A 23,737-nucleotide genomic window follows, 5' to 3' on the forward strand; every position below is an offset into this window, starting at 1 on the left:
CGGGGTCAACCCACACGTAGGCTGCCATGGAGTCTGTCAGGGAAAACCGCTTTAACATACCATGTGCAGGAGCATTGTTGTGGCCCGGATTTCTTTTTTTTTTTACCGCTGAACAGATCACCGTAACTTTTTCATTTTTCACATTTGTATCTATCCTTTTTTGGCTGCCCACTTCTTGCATCATCATAGATATCTTACTGCTCCTCCTTAATGCCTATGCCATTCAAAAACACTTGATTTCTTCATGGAATGTTCCCCATAAGCCTGTTGTAACAGAGATAATGTTTCATTTGCACTTTTGCCAATTTTCATGCAAAATTTGATGTTAATCCGCAGCTCCAGACTGCTGTCACTCATTTTCCATGAACGGCACAACGCACACACTTGTTATTTGTTCTACTATGCCGTAAAGGCTGAGTCAACTGGTCTGCGTCCCAAGTAAGTACATGTGTCAGAATATGCTTGAGTGTGAATTTCTGTGTGACTCACCACCATAGGGCTACACCACGGAATTCTGGGAAATAAATGGTCACATATTGTATATTGGAGCTGTTTTATGCAGTGGAATAATGCCCTTACAAGATGTCTCCAACTTACAAGCCAACCTCAATGCGACCTCAATGCACTGTTTAATTGGGCAACTATGTGCAAAATGAGGTTTAATGTTGATAAGTGTAAAGTTATGAACTTGGGGACTATGAATATACCTGCGTCATACATACTAAAGGGACTACAACTGGAGAATCAATGGTGGAGAAGGCTCTGGGTGTTCTGGTAAATCATAAGCTTAATAATAGCATGTAATGCCAAGCTGCGTTTTCCAAAGTCCTTTCTTGTATTAGGAGAGGTATGGACTCCAGAGAGAGAGATATAATTTTGCCCCTGTACAAAACATCTGAAATATGCAGTTCAGTTTTGGGCACCAGTTCTCAAAAAGGATATCCGGGAACTAGAGGAAGAGCAACCACACTGATAAGCGGCATGGAGGAACTCGGCTATGAGGAAAGATTAGAGGAACTGAATTTATTCTCTCTTGAGAAGATTAAAGGGGTTGTAAAGTAAAAAATTTTATTTTTTTAAAATAACAAACATGTCATACTTACCTCCACTGTGCAGCTCGTTTTGCACAGAGTGGCCCCGAACCTGCTCTTCTGGGGTCCCTCGGCGGCTGTCTCTGCTTCCTCCCGCAGGTGCTTCTCACGTTAATGCGAGCTCCCTCGCATTGGTGAGAAGCACTGCGGGCGCGCTCCCGTGATACAGCCGGCGGCTATAGCCGCTCGCTGTATCACAAGGCCCCGCGCCCCGCGCGCTGCGTCATTGGATGTGATTGACAGCAGCGCGAGCCAATGGCTGCGCTGCTTTCAATCCATCCACTCCAGCCAATCAGCGGCCAGGCTGATCGGCGAAGAGGACGGCGGGGGCGAGCGCGGGATTTTCGAGGGGTCAGGTAAGTAAAACGGGGGGACTGGGGGCGCCAGCAGTGTGAGATGTTTTTTCACCTTAATGCATAGAATGCATTAAGGTGAAAAAACATTTACCTTTACAACCCCTTTAAGGGGGGATATGATCACTCTTTACATCTAGAGGAAAAAAGATTTCATCTCCAAATACAGAAAGGTTTCTTCACAGTAATAGCTGTGAAAATGTGGAATAGACTGGCGGTATGATTATGTCAGATTTTTGCATCTCAAAGTGGTGCAATTATTTTGCATAGAAATTTGACGTTTTATATTGCAGACCTGTAATTCTTAGCAATAACACACTTAAATCTGTCCAAACAAGAGTCTAGTAGATATCCTGGGTATGATAAAGTTTGAAACACAAAATCATAAATTATAATATAATAAATAAAGATAAATAATTATAAAAAATAATAAAATAATAATAATAAAATAAATGTCCCCACAATTCACCATCGCTCAATTCTGCAAGTGTTCTAATTTTAATTTAGTTCTTAATTCTCTTTTTTTGTTTATAGTGCAAAAAAATTAAAACCGCAGGGGTTTTCAAATACCACCAAAAGAAAGCTCTATTTGTGGGGAAAAAAGGAAATCAATTTTGTTTGGGAGCCACATTGCATGACCACGCAATTGTCAGTTAAAGCGACGCAGTGCCGAATCGCAAAAAGTACTCTGGTCAGGAAGGGGTCTTCCGGGGGGTGAAGTGGTTAAAGGGTTAACAAACCCTATTTTTTTTTTTTTTAGGCTAGGTTCACACCATAGCGATGCGGGAACGCCGCGAATCCGTGGCGTTTTCCCGCATCGCATGCCTCCCGCCGGCAGTTCACACTGCCCTATGCGGACTGCTGGGAGTGTCAATGAAATGTTAATGACACCCCCAGATCCGTCCGCATATCGCAGTGCGATCTGCACACTCCAACAGGAATCGGATCGCATGGTGTGAACACCCATGCGATCCGATTCTGCTGCGGACCAAAAAAAGGGTCCCGTGCGAGTTTGCGGCGGGTGCGATGCGAGTTCAGCCATACTATCTGTATGGCTGAACTCGCATCGCTACAGAGATCGGATGTGATTTGCACTGCAGTGCGGTGCGAATCACATCCGGATCTCCCACCCGCAGCAGTGTGAACCCAGCCTTAATAACAAACATATCATACTTACCTCCACTGTGCAGTTTGTTTTGCACAGAGTGACTCCAAACCTCGTCTTCTTGGGTCCCCCATCCGGGCTTGTGGATCCTCACCGCATCTGTAAACCCCCTAGGAGAAGCGCTCTCACAGGGGGTTACCATGTTGGCGCACTCCCGAGTCCAGCATTTGTGTCCATAGACACAGAATGCCGGACTTGGTGCATTAAGGTGAAAAAAACACGAGGGTTTACATCCTCTTTATGTTGTGCCTTTTTTATCTGCTTGGAGTTCAGTTTCGTATGTAAAATAACATGATTAAAAGAGTTGTTTAGTTTTAAAGTCATTATTACAAACACATCTGAAACAGAAAGTCATTTTATAAGATAGTCCTTACCCAATTGTCCAGTTGTAAAACATGGCAAGAGACGTTAAGATACAGTGGATAAGATATAACTAATAATAGAGTGGCTAGTCATTTCTTTTTCATAAATTAAGCAAGTCTTTATAGGAAATAAATGATTGAATTTACATAAAAATGCTTTGTGAATCGTGCATGGACATTAAAATATAATGCTTAACATGAAAACCAAACTGGGAATAGTACCTTTCTAAATTTCTTTCCCATATTTTGTATACTGACATAGTAATAATAATGGTACGATGTAACATGATGTAACTATAATAGGGGAAAGGTGAGACACTCTCAGTCACTTGAGGAAAGGTAAAATTAGAAGCAATGCGATAATGTGAGTCACAAACCATGCTTATAGACTAAAGGTGAAGAAAGAAAACTATAATTTACATAGAACTATGTTATGTTTTTATTCATGTATGATAGATATATACAGTATCTCACAAAAGTGAGTACACCCCTCACATTTTTGTATTTGTATTTTGTATTATTTTATTATCTTTTCATGTGACAACACTGAATAAATTACACTTTGCTACAATATAAAGTAGTGAGTGTACCGCTTGTATAACAGTGTAAATTTGTTGTCCCCTCAAAATAACTCAACACACAGCCAATAATGTCTAAACCACTGGCAACAAAAGTGAGTACACCCCTAAGTAAAAATGTCCAAATTGGGCCCAAAGTGTCAATATTTTGTGTGGCCATCATTATTTTCCAACACAGCCTTAACCCTCTTGGGCATGGAGTTCAGCAGAGCTTCACAGGTTTACACTGGAGTCCTCTTCCACTCCTCCATGACAACATCGCTGAGCTGGTGGATGTTAGAGACCTTGCGCTCTTCCACCTTCCATTTGAGGATGTCCCACAGATACTCAATAGGGTTTAGGTCTGGAGACATGCTTGGCTAGTCCATCACCTTTACCCTCAGCTTCTTTAGCAAGGCAGTGGTCATCTTGGAGGTGTGTTTGGGGGTTGTTATTATGTTGAAATACTGCCCTGCAGCCCAGTCTCCGAAGGAAGAGGATCATGGTCTGCTTCAGTATGTCACAGAACATGTTGGCATTCATGGTTCCTTCAATGAACTGTAGCTCCCAGTGCCGACAGCACTCATGCAGTCCCAGACCATGACACTCCCACCACCATGCTTGACTGTAGGCAAGACACACTTGTCTTTGTACTCCTCACCTGGTTGCTGCCACACACGCTTGACACCATCTGGACCAAATAAGTTTATCTTGGTCTCATCAGACCACAGGACATGGTTCAAGTAATCCATGTCCTTAGTCTGCTTGTCTTCAGCAAACTGTTTGTAGGCTTTCTTGTGTCTGTCAGGGCAGTGCTGGGAAAAGTTTTATTTACACGACCCTTTGACAAAGTCTGAGTGATGAAACCGGTCAGGAAGTGGCTTTCCGGCGACCGGAAGTGACGTCTTACACGCTGAGACCCAAACAATACAGCAAAGGAATAGGAGGAGCCCACGTGTGAACGGAGAACTGACTCAGGTACATGCCTGTTAACTGGGCTAGTTTATACTGCATTTGACATCAGACTGTGCAGTTTGCTGTGGGACCAGAAGTGTTTTGCGTACATTGCATTGTTTAAAGAATTATTGGCAGTGTTAAGTGTTCATTACACTGGCTAAGACAAAAACAGTTTTTACTCAAAATAAAACGAAACAAACAGATCTACTCAATGTGGAGTCTGTTTCTTTTCATGTACTGCTGCTATTGCTGGATGATGTAACTGTGAACCAGAGGTGGAGGTGCTGATCTGAGAGTTGGAGTAAGGCCCATTAAACTTGTCTTTCTGGTGAGTTTAACCCCTTCAGGGGACATGTGGAGCACCGTGTGGAGGATTTTGGTGTGGAGTGCACTTATTATCTACTAATACCCACGAAAACAACTTTTTTGGCATTCTCACAGACTTGTCCGATCTTTCAGCACATGTGTTTTCAGCATATGAATCTTGTAGCAGCACTATTTGGAGTATATGTGAATATATACATTTTAACTATGTATGTCAATTTATTATGTTGACCGGAGCGCTGCTTAGATTATTGAAATTTGATTGCCTTTTTACAAGTTGAAAACGTTTTTATAATCATTTACATATATATATATATATATATATATATATATATATATATATATAGAGATATCTACACACAATCTCCTCTGACGTACACTCCTGAAGAAGCGGTCATGCCGTGAAACATGTCGAGGTTGAACTGACATAGGACGAAATCCATAGTCATCCTGTCTGGGTGGACACACGTCCAATTCTCGAGTTCCTCTTCAGAGATTCAATACTGTGTATTATATATTTCCCTTCATAGGACCTTTTCAATGATGGTTTTTGTCTTAAATAAATTTATACTTTTTTATATAAATGTGTATGGGAGTCTTTGCTGTACCATGAAGAGTCCATAGTTGCCTCAGACCTTCTGCCTTCTGCCTCAATTTTACCATACATCTGTGCTTAGTTCACAGCTTAGTAAAACAGCACAGTTGTACTATAGGGGTCCAGTCATACCAGAAGCATTGAAACTTTTTTTTTCGGTGGAAAAATGTAGAGAAAGCCTTACTTTCTTGACGCACAATGCATGGTAACACATCAGTGCAGTGCAATGCACATTAACACGCAAGTAAAAACAGAAGACCAACAAAAGTTTGGCTCTTCTACTAAGACCCTTTGCATGTTCTAGGAAGTGAAGAGAAATGTGCATGTTAAAATGCAATGCAGAATTTCACGTCAACACATGTGAATTTGCCTATGCATGTGAATGAAACCTAAATCATCCTTTTGTAAATATTATTTTAAAACGCTTAATTCTTGTTCATGCAACCCAAGCAGCTTTTGGAATGCACCTTGTAAGACAGAAAGTGGACTTTAAAATCAGACTAGGGGGTTAGAATTACCTTTCACCTACCTTTCATCCTACTACAAATGACTTCAACAAATTGCGAATGACTATTTCCTTGGTTCGCAGAATTACATTGTGAGTCAGAAACTTGCATAATAGAAAATCTGTTTCTTCATGTTCATTATTTATTGCTGGGTGGAGTAATGATTGTACACCTGAGACAAGACCATTATGTACACAGTGTTTAAATAGTCCTTGAGAGTGTAAAAAGTAGAAGAACAAAAGCAGGAACGTGGTAGAGGAAAGTCCAGATCAGCAGAAAGGATAACTTCAACAGTGGCTATTGGTAAGTGTTTCATTTTTCATTAATGTATTAATGTAAATCAGTACATTTGCCCATGTTTTGTACAGAAGAATATCTGTTGGTCTGTCAGGGAGTCAATGAGCTTCTTGCTGGAGCTGACAGCATAGTGCATGCAGCACTGTGTTCCAGGTTCAAGCCGAGAATTCTTGGCTCATACCCAAAACACAGTAGAGTCTATTTGATCAGCGCTCAGCCATCCAGAAAAAGTGATGTATTCTATCAATGAATACAAAGCTTCCTCTGATTGGCTGATTTAGAGAGACAGGGTGATGTCACAACCTCTGAGCCAGTTAGAGGAAGCTTTTTATTCATTAATAGAATACAATGCTTTTGGCAGCTGAGTGCTGCTGTAATAGACTACACTGTGATTCAGGTATGAGACAGAAAGTCTTGGCTTGAACCCGAAACACAGTACGGTATGCTGTATGTAGCCTCAACTACATACTGTTTAACCACTTGCTTACTGGGCACTTAAACCCCCCTCAGTCCCAGACCAATTTTCAGCTTTCAGCGCTAATGCACTTTGAATGACAATTGCGCGGGCATACAACACTGTACCCAAATGAAATTTTTATCATTTTTTTTCCACAAATAGAGCTTTCTTTTGGTGGTATTTAGTTACAGCTCGGAGTTTTATTTTTTGCTAAACAAACAAAAAAAGATGCAAAAAAAAAAATCATGTTTAATAGTTTGTTATAAAATATTGCAAACGGGTCATTTTTCTCCTTCATTGAAGTGCGCTGATGAGGCGGCACTGATCGCCTGCACTGGTGGGCACTGATGGGCTGCATTGGTGGGCACTGATAGGCTGCATTGGTGGGCACTGATAGGCTGCACTGGTGGGCACTGATAGGCATGGTTAAGGCGGCACTAATAGGCACAGATAAGGCAGCACCGATGGGCACAGATAAGGCGGCACTGATGGGCAAAGATGGGCACAGATAAGGTGGCACGGATGGGTGGCACAGATGGGTGGCATGGATGGGTGGCATGGATGGGCACTGACAGGTACCACTGATAGATGGGACTGATGGGCACTGATAGGTGGCACTGATAGGTGGCTCTGATAGGTGGCACTGCTGGGCACTGATGGGCGGCACTGCTGGGCACTGGTAGATGACACTGATGGGCACGGATATGTGGCACTGGGGTGCAGCACCTTTGTTGAGGCAGAGTGTGGGCATTGCTGGGTGGCACTGTGGGCACTGCTGGGTGGCACTGCTGGGTGGCACTGTGGGCACTGCTGGGTGGCACTGTGGGCACTGCTGGGTGGCACTGACGGGGGGCACTTACTTTTTTTATTGTGGCACTGGCAGGGGGCAGGTGGGCACTAGCAGGGCTGGCCATGATCGGGACTGATGTCCCGATCACGGCCGCCGGTGATCGGCTTTTTTTTTTCTCCTCGCGCTGACAGCGCGAGGAGGAATAATAGCCGATTACCGGCTCCGTTACATCACATGATCAGCTGTCATTGGCTGACAGCTGATCACGTGATAAGGGGTCGGGATCGACCCCTTGCACGGATCGGTGATCAGGCGAGTCTCGTAGACTCGCCGATCACAGAGCGCGCCGCGTGCGCCCCTCAGGGGGCGCGCAGGCCGCTTGTGCACGGGATGACGTCAATAGACGTCGTCCCGGAAAAGGAGATCCGCGCTGTAACCGTCATTTGGCTATAGCGCGGATCTCAAGTGGTTAAACCGCACATCCAGCCTCCTCACATGTTAGTGAGAGACATAGTTCCTTTGGGCGAGCTTGGCCCAAATTAACTGTAAAAGTGTATAAAAAGCTGGAGTTCAGCTTTAACTATTGATAAAAACATTCCGATGTGTGACCTATCAATTAAATGGTTTGTCGCCTATAGGTTGATTAATAATCACAAAAGACTGATCGTAACAGAAATCCATTGTTTATCAAAATGTATTTGGCCACCATAAGTCCTTTAATATTTGTTTTCTTCATACATTGCCCATAATGACTTTGTTCCTCCTCTGTAATTATTATAGGAAAATGTTTCCAGTTAACCCTGTGACAATCCTTCTGTCCGTTGTGGTCATCCTCTTCTTTGCCCTTGTATACGGCAGTAAGAAGCAAGACAAGTACAAGAATTTCCCACCTGGACCTAAACCATGGCCAATCATTGGAAATATGCTCAGCCTTGACATGAAGAAACCACATAAGACATTTATAGAGGTAATATGTTGCTTATTATTGAAAATCTGGATTGGGTTGAAAATAAATCTATATCAAATTTTCTAATTTCTAGCAAATTTGTTGTGGCTGAACCTTGTGCTGACCCAAACTCAAACAGCAATTTAAAGCTAATTTTAATAAGTGGCCAGATTCAAAATATATATATATATTTTATATGTAGTTGCCATGCCATACCCTGTTGCTTTAAGACAATGCACAGTTCTGTAAATATTGAGGTTGTTTTACTAAAGACAAATAGGCAGTTCAATTGCATGGGAATTTTCGTAAGATTTTAGTGGTGAAGTTTAATTTTGTAAACAACACCCAACCAAATTTCCGCAAGGTAAATTCACTTGATTGAATGATGTAACTCAGCAAAGCTTCACCTCATTCACCAAGCACTGCAGAAAACTTCCTTGAAAAATGCAACTTCCCTTGCAAAATAAAGGGCCTATTTGTCTTTAGTAAATCAGCTCTATTGTGTTGTCTGTCCCCAGTGACACTTCAGGAATTCATTTGTTTACATACATTCCACTACTGAGTTGTCATAAGAAATTACTGTCAGCATTACGATGAACTCTAATTACCTTACCTATATCACTAGGCTTATGCACATACTGTACAAGTCCATTCATAAAAATGATGTTTGGTTGTATTTCATTCATTTAAAATTTCAAATTTATCACAATAAACTTTAATGAACTTCAGACTCTAATGAATGAAAAGCAGTCCATTTAAACATTTACATTTCTTTATTTGCAGGTTTCTTTTAATACTGTAATTACAGTAATCGGTAATAAAATGAAAATTGCTATTTTCTTAATGGTCCTATTATGTAATTTAATTTTCAGTTATCCAAGACGTATGGTCCAGTAATAGGTTGCCAAATAGGAATGGAGAAGATGGTTATCCTTTGCGGATATGATGCTGTGAAAGATGCTCTAATTAACCACGCTGAGGAGTTTTCAGACAGGCCAAAGACACTGTGGTTCCCTAAAACCCTAAGAGAAAATGGTACATTTATTCAAAGATGTAATATTAAAGTATTTTAAAATGAATTGGCATACATTTGTGAAAAATATTGACTGATATTTTGCCTATAAAAAACTGAATGTTTAATGCTAGCAGGTTTTAGTCATGAAAATAAATTCTGCGTAGGTCAGGTGTTCCATGAAATCCATGGGGACCTGTGTAGGTCAGGTGTTCCATAAAATCCATGGGGACCTGTGTAGGTCAGGTGTTCCATAAAATCCATGGGAACCTGTGTAGATCAGGTGTTCTATGAAATCCATGGGAACCTGTGTAGGTCAGGTGTTCCATAAAATCCATGGGGACCTGTGTAGGTCAGGTGTTTCATGAAATCCATGGGATCCTGTGTAGGTCAGGTGTTCTATGAAATCCATGGGAACCTGTGTAGGTCAGGTGTTCCATAAAATCCATGGGGACCTGTGTAGGTCAGGTGTTTCATGAAATCCATGGGATCCTGTGTAGGTCAGGTGTTCTATGAAATCCATGGGAACCCGTGTAGGTCAGGTGTTCCGTAAAATCCATGGGGACCTGTGTAGGTCAGGTGTTTCATGAAATCCATGGGATCCTGTGTAGGTCAGGTGTTCTATGAAATCCATGGGAACCTGTGTAGGTCAGGTGTTCCGTAAAATCCATGGGGACCTGTGTAGGTCAGGTGTTCCATAAAATCCATGGGGACCTATGTAGGTCAGGTGTACCATGAAATCAATGTAGGCTAGGTTTTCCATGAAATTCATGGGAACCTGTGTAGGTCATGTGTTCCATGAAAGCCATGGGACCTGTGTAGGTCAGGTTTTCCATGAAATCCATCCAGATCTGTGAAGGTCAGGTGTTTTATAAACAAATCATTTTTACATTTCTTTGTATGTTCAGTAGGTAAAACTCAATCATGTTGTATTGTCCATCCCAGATCTCCAGCATTAAAGAGACACTGTCACCTTGCCCAAATGGCTCAAACTGACAGGGTCTTTGCAAAGAACTCACCCCACCCCACACTCCTCGATACTCAGTTTACTGATACTTCCATGAAGCTTCTTGCTTCTGTGCAGCCACTGCTGAAATAGCTACTGTTGGTGACCTGGAAAAGCACTGATATCATGTACTCATGTAAACAGTGCTCAGATCTTACGATTGCATACTAGGTCCAAGTAGTGATACAGGGTAGGTGATCAGATGCTGCACAATACCTGAATTGGCATGTATAATTGCTGGCTTCGGATGAGGAACAGGGGCTCACTGGTAAGGTGTGTGTGTAAGGGTGTTTGGTGGCTGGGGCTATGCAGAGACACCGAGGTTGATTTACTAAAGGCCCATCAACTGTGACCTTTGCAAGTGCAGTTGCTCCAGAGCTCAGTAAATGAGGCAAAGTTTCACTTTGCAAAGAATAACCATGCAAGAAAAAATAAAATGCATTTTAGCTTGCACATGATTGGATGATGGAAGTCAGTAGAGCTTCCCCTCAGTAACTAAGCACTGGGGCAACTGCCTGCGCTGTCTAACTGTCTATTTGTCTTTTGTAAATCAGCCCCATTGTTATTTTTCTCTGCATGGGCAAGCTGACAGAGGCTCTTTAAATTATCAGTATAGTATGGTTCAAATAAGGATACAGTACAGTATATACATCAGGATATGGCCATGTGCTTCATGATTAGTAAGATGTGGGTGGACCTTTGCAAATGCAACAGCTTTCAAAGCCGCTATTTGCCAGTTCACCAAGCAGATCTGTTTGTCTAGCAGGACAAACTGGTTATCCATGGTGACATGAATCACAGAAAATGTAACAACTTATTATTAACACAGTTGCAATTCACAAACAACCAATAAATCAGTATTGCTGGTGCCTTTACAGCATATCATACTGATGGACGTAGTGAAACAAATTTGAAACAGTGAAACAAAAAATTGTAGATAATATTAAGGCTCGGTTCACACCTAATACCGATGCGGCTCACAGAAGAAGCCCTGTGCGAATTTTGGCCTGAATTCAGACTTGAAAGGGACCAAAAGATGGTCGGGGCTCCAGTGCAAATTTTCACCCGAGCGGCATCGGAGGTATGTGAACTGGCTCCATAGAGAACCAGTCACAATCTCCTGCTATTGTGAATTGGATGCAGGGATCCCCCATATCCAATTCGCAGTGGTGTGAACTGTGCCTCATTTTAGGACAGAACTGTGGTGTACATACAACTCTTATTACAGTCCTTTGCTCATTCAGTTGCATTAAACAAAATACCACAACTCTCACTTTTGGAAATCCTGTTACCCTTTTCTATTTGTTATTTGAACTGGAGATAATTATGAAGGTCTGGATAAAAAAAGAGAATATTACAAGACCTGTTAGATTTTGGGAAAAAAAAAAAAAATTTCATTGTTGATCATGTGATAGCTTATATTTAATTGGGAGCAATACAGTTGACTTTACATGTACAGGTTGTAAACTGTATGGATTTTGTTTAGGTGTTGTCTTTAGCAATGGAGAGAACTGGAAGGTGATGAGAAGATTCACACTTTCCACACTACGGGACTATGGGATGGGAAAGAGAACTACAGAAGACAAAATAATCGAGGAAGCTGAATACTTGGTACAGGCTATTCAATCACATGGAGGTAAGTGTTCATTAAGTCATCTCAGAACAGATAAGATGGTAGCAAGAATTCTTTAGTAATATAAACATGTCAGAAACCTGGTCAACTTCAGCTAAGCATATAATGAAATGACCATCAGACAGCAGAGTATGGATATGCAATTAACATCATGCCTACTACCTTGAGCATATATCATTACAAGCTTAAACATAATTTTCAAAATATCAGCACATACTGATGAAGTCATGGCTTGTTGGCAGGTGTAGTGCCTCTTTATGTGATGTCACTCCTCTGGTCATGTAATGCTCTTTTGTTATTGGCTGTGTGTTGGACCTGGCAGAAGAGGGTATGGGAACAGGCTGCCCTTGACCAAGATCATTACCAAGATCACGTAGGTTTGTGATCTGTGTATGAGAGAGAGAGCCCTCTGCAGGGCTAGACTGTCAGGGGGCTTTAGGTGAGAATACCATGCTAGGGGGACTTACAAAGTAGAAGGTGCAAGGATATTAGCTACCCCTGACCTCTGTTTAGCAGGTCTGTATCCTGGAGTATAGAGGCCTCCAGGATCTGGGTCTTGAGACACCTTGTGTGAGAACCCACACTGGGGGACGCATGAGAGACTCTTATGACCTGTACACACGGTCGGAAATTCCAATTGAAAAGGTCCAATTGGATTATATTGTGGGAAAATCCGATCGTGTGTGAGCTCCATCTGACTTTTTCTGTCGGAAATTCCGACAAAAAAAATTGAGAGCAGGATCTAAAATTTTCAGACAAAAAAATCCAATCTGACTTTTTCGGATCGTTTGTAGAGAATTCCGATTGGACAAAGTGCCATGCATGCTCAGATCAAATTATGAGACCAAAGCTATTGGCTACTAGCCTCTACATAGTCCTGTCGTATGCAACGAACGTCACCACGTTCCGAACGATCAGCTTTTCCGTCAACTTTGTCCGACCGTGTGTATGCAACACAAATTCCGGACAAAGATTAATGCCTTGTACACACGGCCGGACATTCCGACCACAAAATCCATCTTTGTTTATAGCATGGAAGTGTTCGGTACTGTGACCATTGTAAAGAAGGAAAGTGTAATGCCCTGTACACACAGTCGGGCATTCCGACGACAAAATCTGGCTGATTTTTTGCGACGGATTTTGGCCCAAACTCGTCTTGAATACACAAAGTCACACAAAGTTGTCGGAAAATGCGATCGTTCAGAACTAGGTGACGTAGACCATGTACGACAGGACTATAAAGAGGCCAGTAGAAAATAGCTTTCGTCTCGTAATTTATTCTGAGCATGCGTGGCACTTTGTGCATCGGAATTGTATACACACGATCGGAATTTAAGCGATCGGATTTTGTTGTTGGAAATTTTAGATCCAGATCTCAAACTTTGTGTGTCGGAAAAAAGTCTGATGGAGCCCACACATGATCAGAATTTCCGACAACACAGTCCGATCGTACATTTTCCGTCAGAAAGTCCGACCGCGTGTACAGAGCATAACGATTTTGTGCCAATACCATTCTACAGTAAAGAGTTGAAAAGCATTTTGTGTGTGGACATTCTACACTCTAGAGGAAGGCCTCAGGCCAGGAAATGCAAGTATTACAGAACAGTGCATATCTTATCAGTACAAGAAGCCAGGTGGGACCTGGGCCCATATACTGATCATTAGACATGTTTGATCAGTAGACGTTTGTTTCATTTCGTTCCGTTCCATTTCGTGTTAGCCGTTAATTCGCATTTTGTAATTCGTGTCCGAAATTCAATTTGGATTCGTACGAAATACGAATTTTCCTTACGTTCTTTAACTTTTCTTAACAATTACAAATGTTTGTTATGATGAATTTAAAAAGCAAAAAATACCTTTCTCAATATGTCGTCTACTCATTATGAGGGGCTCCCACCATCCCTGTGCTGTGCTGATTTCCTCCTGGGGCTGTACCCCCGCTGTGCTCATTATGAGGAGCTCACACCATCCCTGTGCTGTGCTGACTTCCTGGGTTTTTAACTTCATCATAACAAATAATCGTAATTATTATGGCAATAATAAAACAATATTAACGATTCTTATTTTGTCCGATTCTGAATCTCCCATGGACTACCAGTGTCCAACTCCCATATTAAAAAAGGTAATTTTCCCAACCTTCACTCAGCAGCAGAATAAAACCTCCGATTGGTCTACAAAACACCAATCACGTTTCCGTTGTAACGGAATTTGGATCCGAAAATTCATCAACGAAATTTCGTATGCAATAGAGCATAGAAATTCGTATTTCTGATGCTTCCGAATGTATGAATTTTTGGAAATTCGTACGATGGAGCATACACACGGTCGGAATTTCCAACAACAAGCTCATGTCAAACATTTGTTGTCGGAAATTCCAATCATGTGAACATGGCAGTAGAGTTGTATAAATGCATACTCAAGTTGGATTTTTATTTTAATGTTTTTAAATTCCAGGAAAGCCCTTTGACAATCTGACCATCATTAATGCAGCTGTGGCCAACATCATTATATCCATACTACTGAGCTGTAGATTTGAGTATGAGGACCCTACATTACAGAAGCTCATGAACATAGCTAATGAGAACTTAAAACTCGTGGGCTCACCTTTAATCAGAGTAAGTCACTGTTATTTGGATATTTACAGGCATGTGGCAAAGAAATGTTTTATTTGTCTAACAGTAAAAATGAGATGTGAAATATGAAGACCTGCTATTACAATCAGCTACAACAAATTGAACAATAATTGCAGAATAGGGATTTATTTCAAATTTATTTCCTACTGCAGAAAAATAGAAATGAGCGAATCTGCCCCATTGAAATCCATAAGAGATAAACTGTTTTTTTTTTTTCTGACCATTTTCAAGGCTGATAAACAAGCTATTGTTGCAAAAGAGGGATAAGACTCTATTCCAAAAGTTTTTTTTTTATTATTATTATTTTTTTTATTGATCCTAGCATTTTTAGTAATGAAATAAAAAAAGGAGTATACAATGATCATGATCGATTTAGGTAAAATATTCATTTCTTACTGGAATATTCTCTGCCTCTGTTTGTGGCCATTGCCATCATGATTGTGGGCATGTGAAGCCCAATCCAGATCACTTCCTGGATTAGCTTTGGTGAGGAGCATGCACCTCTCGATCTCGCGCATGCGCGATTCACCAGCCGTAGCGGCGATTCTTTCTTAAGTTCCCACAGCAACGGGTGGCGACGGAGGAAGGTCCCTCCTCGTTGTTATGGCAGCATCTCCGTACTGCCCACAGACTCCTAGGAAATGATGACACATCATTTCCCAGGAGCACAGGCAAGGGAGGAAGTCACGAGGAGCACCGCGGACCAGGAAGTGGCAGATTACGAGGACTACATAGCAACAGGGCATTTCTGGTAAGTATTAAAAAAATAAAAATTCCTCCAAATGTTTGTTTATAGGTTAAAAGGAGTCTTTTAATGGAAACTTTTTTTTTAGGGTGGAACTCCGCCTTAAGTAGGCTCTTTTCATGAGGCACAGAAAATACACAAACCTTCTATATAACCCTTTATGACCCCTTATGTTCAGTACAGAAGAAACCATTATTTCAGTACAAAATTGCAATGAATAGGCTTTTATTATTATAATAATATACTGTAGCTTCATTTGTGAGAACAATTACATTTTTGTTTGTCCAACCTTTTATAACCTTTTATAAAATAAAACAATTTTTATTTCTTTTTAAAAAAAAATATACAAAGCATTGTCCCCTTAATATTGATATAATCAATCAATACTAAAAGAGTGTAAAGAAGGGCTAGATTTATGCCACGTACAGACGATCGGATTTTCTGAAGACAAAGCGCAATACTTTTTTCTATAGGGCGTGTGCCATGAACTTGTCTTGCATATAAACGGTACACAATTGTTGGCCAACAAACACTAACGTAGTGACGTACTACAAGGAATTTCAGCTCTTGAGCACCACCCTTTAGGCGCCTTCTGCTAATGTCGTGCTTGGTGAGCAGTGATTCTGAGCATGCGTATTTGTACTTTGGATGTTTGTGTGATGGATTTGTGTACACACGATAGGAAAATCTGACAACAGACAGACAGTTGTCCACAGCAAATTTACTAGCCTGCAATCCAACATTTGTTGGCGGAAAGTTGGCCAACAATTGTCTGATAGGCAAACAGTCTGTCATCACACAATTCCCTACTGAAAATCTGATCATGTGTACGAGTCTTAAGTAACAGGTTTTGTTTGTAAAAATACATTTTTGCTGGTTGGCTGTTACTGGGACCTACATTGGCTCATTACCAGCCTTAGATGCAGTTATGGGAGGAAACCTGCCATCTTCTTCCCCTCTTAAAAAAAAACCTATAATACCATCCGAATGTTGGAAACATTTTTACTTTTCCATTACTCATTGCCGACCTGTCAAGCCAAGGGGAAAGTAATTCAAGAGGCTATGCAGCTGAGATGACTAGATCTAGATACCTACACAAGGAAACTGAGACCAGATTATATATAGTGAAGTAAATGTAATAATATAAAAAAAAAAGGCATGCATACACCAGCAAACAGTGAACATAAAAATACAAAAAGACTGGGACACAGGAGCAAAGGGAGCAGAATTAAAGCAGTGGGGTGCAGGGTACAGGATGCAGGGTATAGCAAGATCAGGAACAGGAGCAATGGCACCAGCATCAGACTAGCACAGCAAGCAAAACACTGACACATGGTGAACTAACAGAGGAAAGACTTCAAGTGATTCTAGAGGAAAGAATAAAAAAAAAAGAAAAACATTTCTTCTGCTGTGTTCCAATGCTGGTGGTCCCGGCTTCTCCCTCTCTGCCGAGTGCCCCCAATAGCAAGCCTCTTGGTATAGAGGCACTCAAGCAGGCTTGTGCCCGAGCCATGCTCTGTGTGTCCATTCATACACAGAGCACAGCTCAGCCCCACCCCCTGCTGTCTCCTCATTGGCTCACCAGCGCTGAGTGACAAGCAGCAGGAATAAATGGCTCCTGCTGCTGTGTTAACCAATAAGGAGAGAGAAACCCAGGAGAACCGCTGCTCTCATGCACATCACTGGGTTGAGATGGGGGTCGGGTAAGTATAAAGGGTACCCTAAAGTGGCACACTGTGTTTATTTACATTATCCCTTCTATTTCTGTATGTAGATGATAAAACTGTAATTATTTTATTAAAGAAAAATATCTAAGTACCTTAATTCCTAATCAATATACAGCTGTCACATCACCCAGATCTTTCCCAGCCTGTCTGCAGGGAAACGTAAGCAGGAGGAGCTTCTATTCCTCTGCTGCCGGTTGCATGTTCAAAATAAAAAATAAATAAAAAAACAGCCTTTGTAATTCAGAGTAAAAATAAAAACTTAATATCAATAAACTGTTTTAAATTGTCATACAGATATATATTTGAAATCAAATCTATTTTTTGGTAATAACATGGTGCGGGCAAATTTCTGCCAGTCACAGGCTGTGTCACTCCCCTTCCAGCCCGTGTCTTAAAATAAGAGGGAAGTGAAGCCTCCATCAATCTACTTGTTATATCCGCCCCATTGTGTTTAGCTGCTTAGTGTACATGGAGGAGGAAGGCGTGAGTGGGCTGTCATTTACCACTGTGCATATACTCTATAGTCACATGGGCTGCTCAGATGTGATAGGGAGGAAATGCTCAGCATAGAAACTCACAGAAAATTGAGCATGTGCAGAGCTGCCAACACTGCTGTGCAAAATCCCCAACTGCATTGGATCAACCAAGTTTTTTGCAGAATACAGAAAATGAATCTCATAGTTGACTAAGTGAGTAAGAACAGCATATATTACACCATTTATTGAGAGTTATTTTAATATAATATGAGTTTAGTAAGAATTTAATGCATAGAATGCATTAAGATAAAAAACCTTGAGCCTTTCAAAACACATTCAGTACCTTCCCAGCAACCAGCATCAGGTAGAGACTGATGACTGGAGACTGCTGGCTGCTCAGAAACACCCACTGGTGGACACTGGAACTACAACGTTGTGCCCAGGGAACCACAGTGTCACCAGCAGGTGAACAAGGCCCTGACGGAAACATGTTATTTCAGGTGATATAGCCTATATTTTACTCAGTATTGCTTTATATAAAATCAATAAATAATTTGTTTCTTTTTTTAATTTTTTATTTTTTTGAAGCTGTATAATAGCTTCCCATTCCTGATAGGCTTATTGCCAGGAAGCCACAAACAGATTGCTGAAAACTTTTCCCAAATGCAGAACTTTATAAGAGCAACATTTGTTAAGCAAAAGAAAGAATTGGATGTGAATGATCAGAGGAACCTCATTGACACATTCCTGGCAAAGCAACAAGAGGTAAATATTATTCTGTATAATCAATGGACCAATTATCAGGTACAGCACATACTGTAATTCAGTAATTCTTTTTGGAAATCTTTCTCTTTTTTTTTTTTTTTTTTTAAACACAAACACTAGAGTAACAATTTGAAAGTATTTATACATTTTGTATGCTAAAAGGAACCAAAAAAGTCCCAGTTGGAAAAAAATACAAAGTTTAAAGTGGTTGTAAACCCTTACAAACCACTTTGACCTACAGGTAAGCCTAGATTAAGGCTTACCTGTAGGTCCAAGAAATATCTCCTAAACCTACACGGTGCGCAGGCGCACTGGGTAAGCCGTAGATCGCGGCGATATGCCGTGAGTGTCGGCTCCCGTGCGCATGCACGGGAGTGACGTCATCGCTGCTCCAGTGAATCACAGCGCCGGAGCAGCGAGACCCACGGAGACCCACCAAGAAAATGGACGCTCAGAACTACAGGGGACAGCGGTGACATCGCTGGCTCCTGTGTCAGGTAAGTGACACATAATGGACTACTAAGCGATGCATAGTAGTCCATTATGCTTTACCTTTGCAGGGAATCAAAGAGGAAGTAAACCAATCAGGGGTTAAAAGCAACACACTGCCACTTTCCTTCAGCATTGGGGGTCTTCTCACTTAGTCACAGGATCACCTGTTGCCTCCTGCCGACATCCACCAGGCTCTTTCCAGTGAAGGAGATGTTGACTCCACCACCATAGGGCTGTTGGACTCTTCCCCTCTAACTTCCATTCTGTTTTTTTTTGTGAGTTTCCTCCTGACCCAGCTCGATCCTTGGAAATCAGTAGGGCCTAGATGGGACCTTGGTGTCTTCCTCAAAGTTCTCTTAACCACTTGACCACTGGGCACTTAAACACCCTTCCTAACCAGACCAATTTTCAGCTTTTGGTGCTCTCACAATTTGAATGTCAATTACTCAGTCATGCAACACTGTACCCATATGAAATTTTTGTCCTTTTTTTGGTGGTATTTAATCACGGATGTTTTTTTTTTTTTTTTTGCACTATAAATCAAATAATACAGAAAATTTTGAAAAAAATAAATAAAATAAAAATCTTCGTTTCTGTTAAAATTTATTGCAGAGTATTGGCAGAATATTGGAAGAGTATTGATGATTATTGGCAGAGTATCAGAGGAGTATTGGAAGAGTATTGGCGAGTATTAGCAGAGTATTTTAGTATTGCACAGTGTTAGCAGAGTATTACACAATGATGCAGCGTATGGGCAGAGTATTGTCACTGAGCAGCACTGTGGGCACTACACATCCAGCTCACAGTGCTGCTGCCATCTCTCCCCCTCTCACTGTACTGATTGGTACAGAGAGGGGAAGGAGGAACCAGCGTCATGACCTGACGCTGGTTTGTTTACAAGTGATCATTCTGTCATTTGACGGAGCGATCACGTGGTACCAGTTTACCATGATCCGTGATGCGCTGGGTCCTCTGGACCCGGCAGTCAAGGATAGACATGTGCAGACTGAAATATTTTGTTTCAGAATTTCATTTTTGTCCGAAAAAATTTATTTATTTAGTTACTCCCAAATTTTTTTTTTAATTTATTTAGTTTTTCATTAAAAAATTACATTAGTCCGAAAATCCAAATGAATTACGGTCGAATCTGTCACTGAAGGCTTATGGTGTCTGTCGAATGTGTAAAGAAGATTCGACGAAGCAGCGAAACTCACTGTATGATGCTGCAATCATACATTCCCGGTCGAGTATTTTGACTACAAGCTATAGTAGGATTCCAATGTTGTATGTCTTATATGGGTTTTTTTTAAGGCTATTTGCATTGCACACAGGTCATGTTAGCATTAAGAAAAAAATAAAAAAATTAAGAAAAATAAATGCATGGGGGTCCCCTCGAAATTCCATACCAGGCCCTTCGGGTCTGGTATGGATATTAAGGGGAACCCCCGTGCCAACAAAAAAAAATGGCGTGGGGCACCCCCTCAAAATCCATACCAGGCCCTTCAGGTCTGGCATGGTTTTTAAGGGGAACCCCGCACCAAAAAAAAAAGGCGTGGGGGTCCCTCTCAAAATCCACGTCAGACCCTTATCCGAGCACGGGGGGGGAGGGAGAGAGAGCGCCCCCTCCTGGACTATACCTGGCCACATGCCCTCAACATTGGGAGGATGCTTTGGGGTTCCCCCCAAAGCACCTTGTCCCCATGTTGATGAGGACAAGGGCCTCATCCCCACAACCCTGGCCGGTGGTTGTGGGGTCTGCGGGCGGGGGGCTTATCGGAATTTGGAAGCCCCCTTTAACAAGGGGACCCCCAGATCCCAGCCTCCCCCCCTGTGTGAAATGGTAAGGGAGTACAAAAGTACCCCTTCCTGACCAGCCACCACAGTTGTACTGCGGCAGGTTGTCTCTCCTGAGCGAAACGTTACCTTACTTTGCTTTACCTTTTGACCGCTGGAGCAGATGCGGGTGCCCGGCGGGCGTTATGACCGATGGGCACCCGCGATCACTCGTGACAGAACAAGAACCGGGATCTGTGTGTGCAAACACACAGATCCCGGTTCTCTCAGGGGAGTCCCACCCCCCTACAGTTAGAGTACACACTAGGGAACACAGTTAACTCCTTGATCGCCCCCTAGTGTTAACCCCTTCTCTGCCAGTGACATTTATACAGTAATCAGTGCATTTTTATAGCACTGATCTCTGTATAATTGTCACTGGTACCAAAAATGTGTCAAGTGTCCGATGTGTCTGACGCAATATCGCAGTCTAGAAAAAAATCACTGATCATGGTCATTACTAGTAAAAAAAACAAATTGTAATAAACATTTCATAAATCTATCCCCTATTTTGTAGACGCTATAACTTTTGAGCAAACCAATCAATGTTGCTGTGTGGGTTTCCTCCCACACTCCAAAGACATGCTGGTAGGTTAATTGGCTTCTGTCTAAATTGACCCTAGTATATGAATGAGTGTTAGGGACATTACATTCTAAGCTCCTTGAGGGTAGGGACTGATGTGAATGTACACTGTATATGTAAAGCGCTGCGTAATTTGACAGCTCTATATAAATACCTTAACTAGTTGCTGACCGCCGGCCGTCAAATGATGGCCAGGCGGCGCACCTATTGTGGCGGGAGGCCGTCATATGACGTCTTCCCGTTTAAACAGGGAATGCGCGCGATCGTGCGCGCGCATCCCTGTTTCTTCGGTGGCGGCGTGTCACGGAGACACCGCTCGCCACCGAAGGGGGTGAACAGCCATTCGTTATGGCTGTTTACCACGTGATCGGCCGTGATGAAGTCACGGCCGATCACAGATGGTCACACCCCGAATGTGCACGGTGCATGCGCGCGATCGCGAGCGCGCTGCGCGTGCACGTCGGTGGCGGCGTGTTCCCCGGGAACACTGCTCGTCACCGACGCTGGTAAACAGCCATTGGCCGGCTGTTTACCCACGTGATCGGCTGTGATCCTTTCACAGCCGGTCACTAAAATGTAAACAAACAGCGGTAACGGGATGTTACCGGGTTCTCCTCCTCACACACCGATCGTGTGTGAGGAGGAGATTGCGGTAACATCTCGTTACCGCATACAGTGTACACCAATCATACTGATTGCCCCCCCCCAATAAAGAGGACCTGTCACCACCCCTCATAGTACCTGTCAATCACAGTCCATCAGAGTACCTATCACAGTCCATCAGAGTATTTGAGTACCTGTCCCAGCCCATCAGAGTACCCGAGTACCTGTCCCAGCCCATCAGAGTACCCGAGTACTTGTCCCAGCCCATCAGAGTACCCGAGTACCTGTCCCAGCCCATCAGAGTACCCGAGTACCTGTCCCGGCCCATCAGAGTACCCGAGTACCTGTCCCGGCCCATCAGAGTACCCGAGTACCTGTCCCGGCCCATCAGAGTACCCGAGTACCTGTCACGGCACATCAAAGTACCCGAGTACCTGTCACGGCACATCAGAGTACCCGAGTACCTGTCACGGCACATCAGAGTACCCGAGTACATGTCACGGCACATCAAAGTACCCGAGTACCTGTCACGGCACATCAGGGTACCCGAGTACCTGTCACGGCCCATCAGGGTACCCTAGTACCTGTCACGGCCCATCAGGGTACCCGAGTACCTGTCACAGTCCATCAGAGTACCCGAGTACCTGTCACAGTCCATCAGAGTACCCGAGTACCTGTCACAGTCCATTAGAGTACCGAGTACCTGTCACAGTCCATTAGAGTACCGAGTACCTGTCACAGTCCATCAGGGTACCCGAGTACCTGTCACAGTCCATTAGAGTACCGAGTACCTGTCACAGTCCATTAGAGTACCGAGTACCTGTCACAGTCCATTAGAGTACCGAGTACCTGTCACAGTCCATCAGGGTACCCGAGTACCTGTCACAGCCCATCTGAGTACCCGAGTACCTGTTCCAGTCCATCTGTGTACCAGAGTACCTGTCACAGTCCATCTGAGTACCCGAGTACCTGTCACAGTTCATCTGAGTACCCGAGTACCTGTCACTGTCCATATGAGTACCTGTCACCGCCCTTCAGAGTACCCAAATACCAGTCACCAAACCATCAGAGTACCTGTCACCAGGCCATCAGAGTACCTGAGTACTTGTCACCAGGCCATCAGAGTACCTGAGTACTTGTCACCAGGCCTTTAGAGTACCCAAGTACCTGTCACCAGGCCATCAGAGTACCCGAGTACCTGTCACCAGGCCATCAGAGTACCCGAGTACCTATCACCAGGCCATCAGAGTACCTATCACCAGGCCATCAGAGTACCTGTCACCAGGCCATCAGAGTACCCAAGTACCTGTCACCAGGCCATCAGAGTACCCGAGGACCTGTCACCAGGCTATCAGAGTACCCGAGTACCTGTCACCAGGCCATCAGAGTACTCGAGTACCTGTCACCAGGCCATCAGAGTACCCGAGTACCTGTCACCAGGCCATCAGAGTACCCGAGTACCTATCACCAGGCCATCAGAGTACCCGAGTACCTGTCACCAGACCATCAGAGTACCCGAGTACCTGTCACCAGGCCATCAGAGTACCCGAGTACCTGTCACCAGGCCATCAGAGTACCCGAGTACCTATCTCCAGGCCATCAGAGTACCCGAGTACCTGTCACCAGGCCATCAGAGTACTCGAGTACCTGTCACCAGGCCATAAGAGTACCCGAGTACCTGTCACCAGGCCATCAGAGTACCCGAGTACCTATCACCAGGCCATCAGAGTACCTGTCACCAGGCCATCAGAGTACCCAAGTACCTGTCACCAGGCCATCAGAGTACCCGAGGACCTGTCACAGTCCATTAGAGTACCGAGTACCTGTCA

The 23,737-nt window shown here is 43.0% G+C and overlaps 1 protein-coding gene across 2 annotated transcripts in view; it reads left to right on the forward strand.

The window, feature by feature from the left end:
- The first annotated feature begins 5,996 nt into the window (after window positions 1–5,996).
- LOC143989063 (cytochrome P450 2K1-like) overlaps window positions 5,997–23,737 on the forward strand; it is a 29,552-nt gene continuing 11,811 nt past the window's right edge. The window contains exons 1-6 of one of the 2 annotated variants that reach the window (XM_077489074.1): window positions 5,997–6,213; window positions 8,235–8,421; window positions 9,273–9,435; window positions 11,905–12,054; window positions 14,506–14,666; window positions 18,221–18,397. In XM_077489074.1, the coding sequence (XP_077345200.1) occupies window positions 8,239–8,421; window positions 9,273–9,435; window positions 11,905–12,054; window positions 14,506–14,666; window positions 18,221–18,397 (834 nt within the window). In that variant the 5' untranslated portion in view covers window positions 5,997–6,213; window positions 8,235–8,238. The remainder of the gene's footprint in view (window positions 6,214–8,234; window positions 8,422–9,272; window positions 9,436–11,904; window positions 12,055–14,505; window positions 14,667–18,220; window positions 18,398–23,737) is intronic. The other variant, XM_077489075.1, reaches the window with a different exon arrangement.

The sequence above is a fragment of the Lithobates pipiens genome, unplaced genomic scaffold (assembly GCF_037356315.1).
Source record: "Lithobates pipiens isolate NorthernLeopardFrog02 unplaced genomic scaffold, aLitPip1_a1.2 Scaffold_18, whole genome shotgun sequence".
Classification (NCBI taxonomy): domain Eukaryota; kingdom Metazoa; phylum Chordata; class Amphibia; order Anura; family Ranidae; genus Lithobates; species Lithobates pipiens.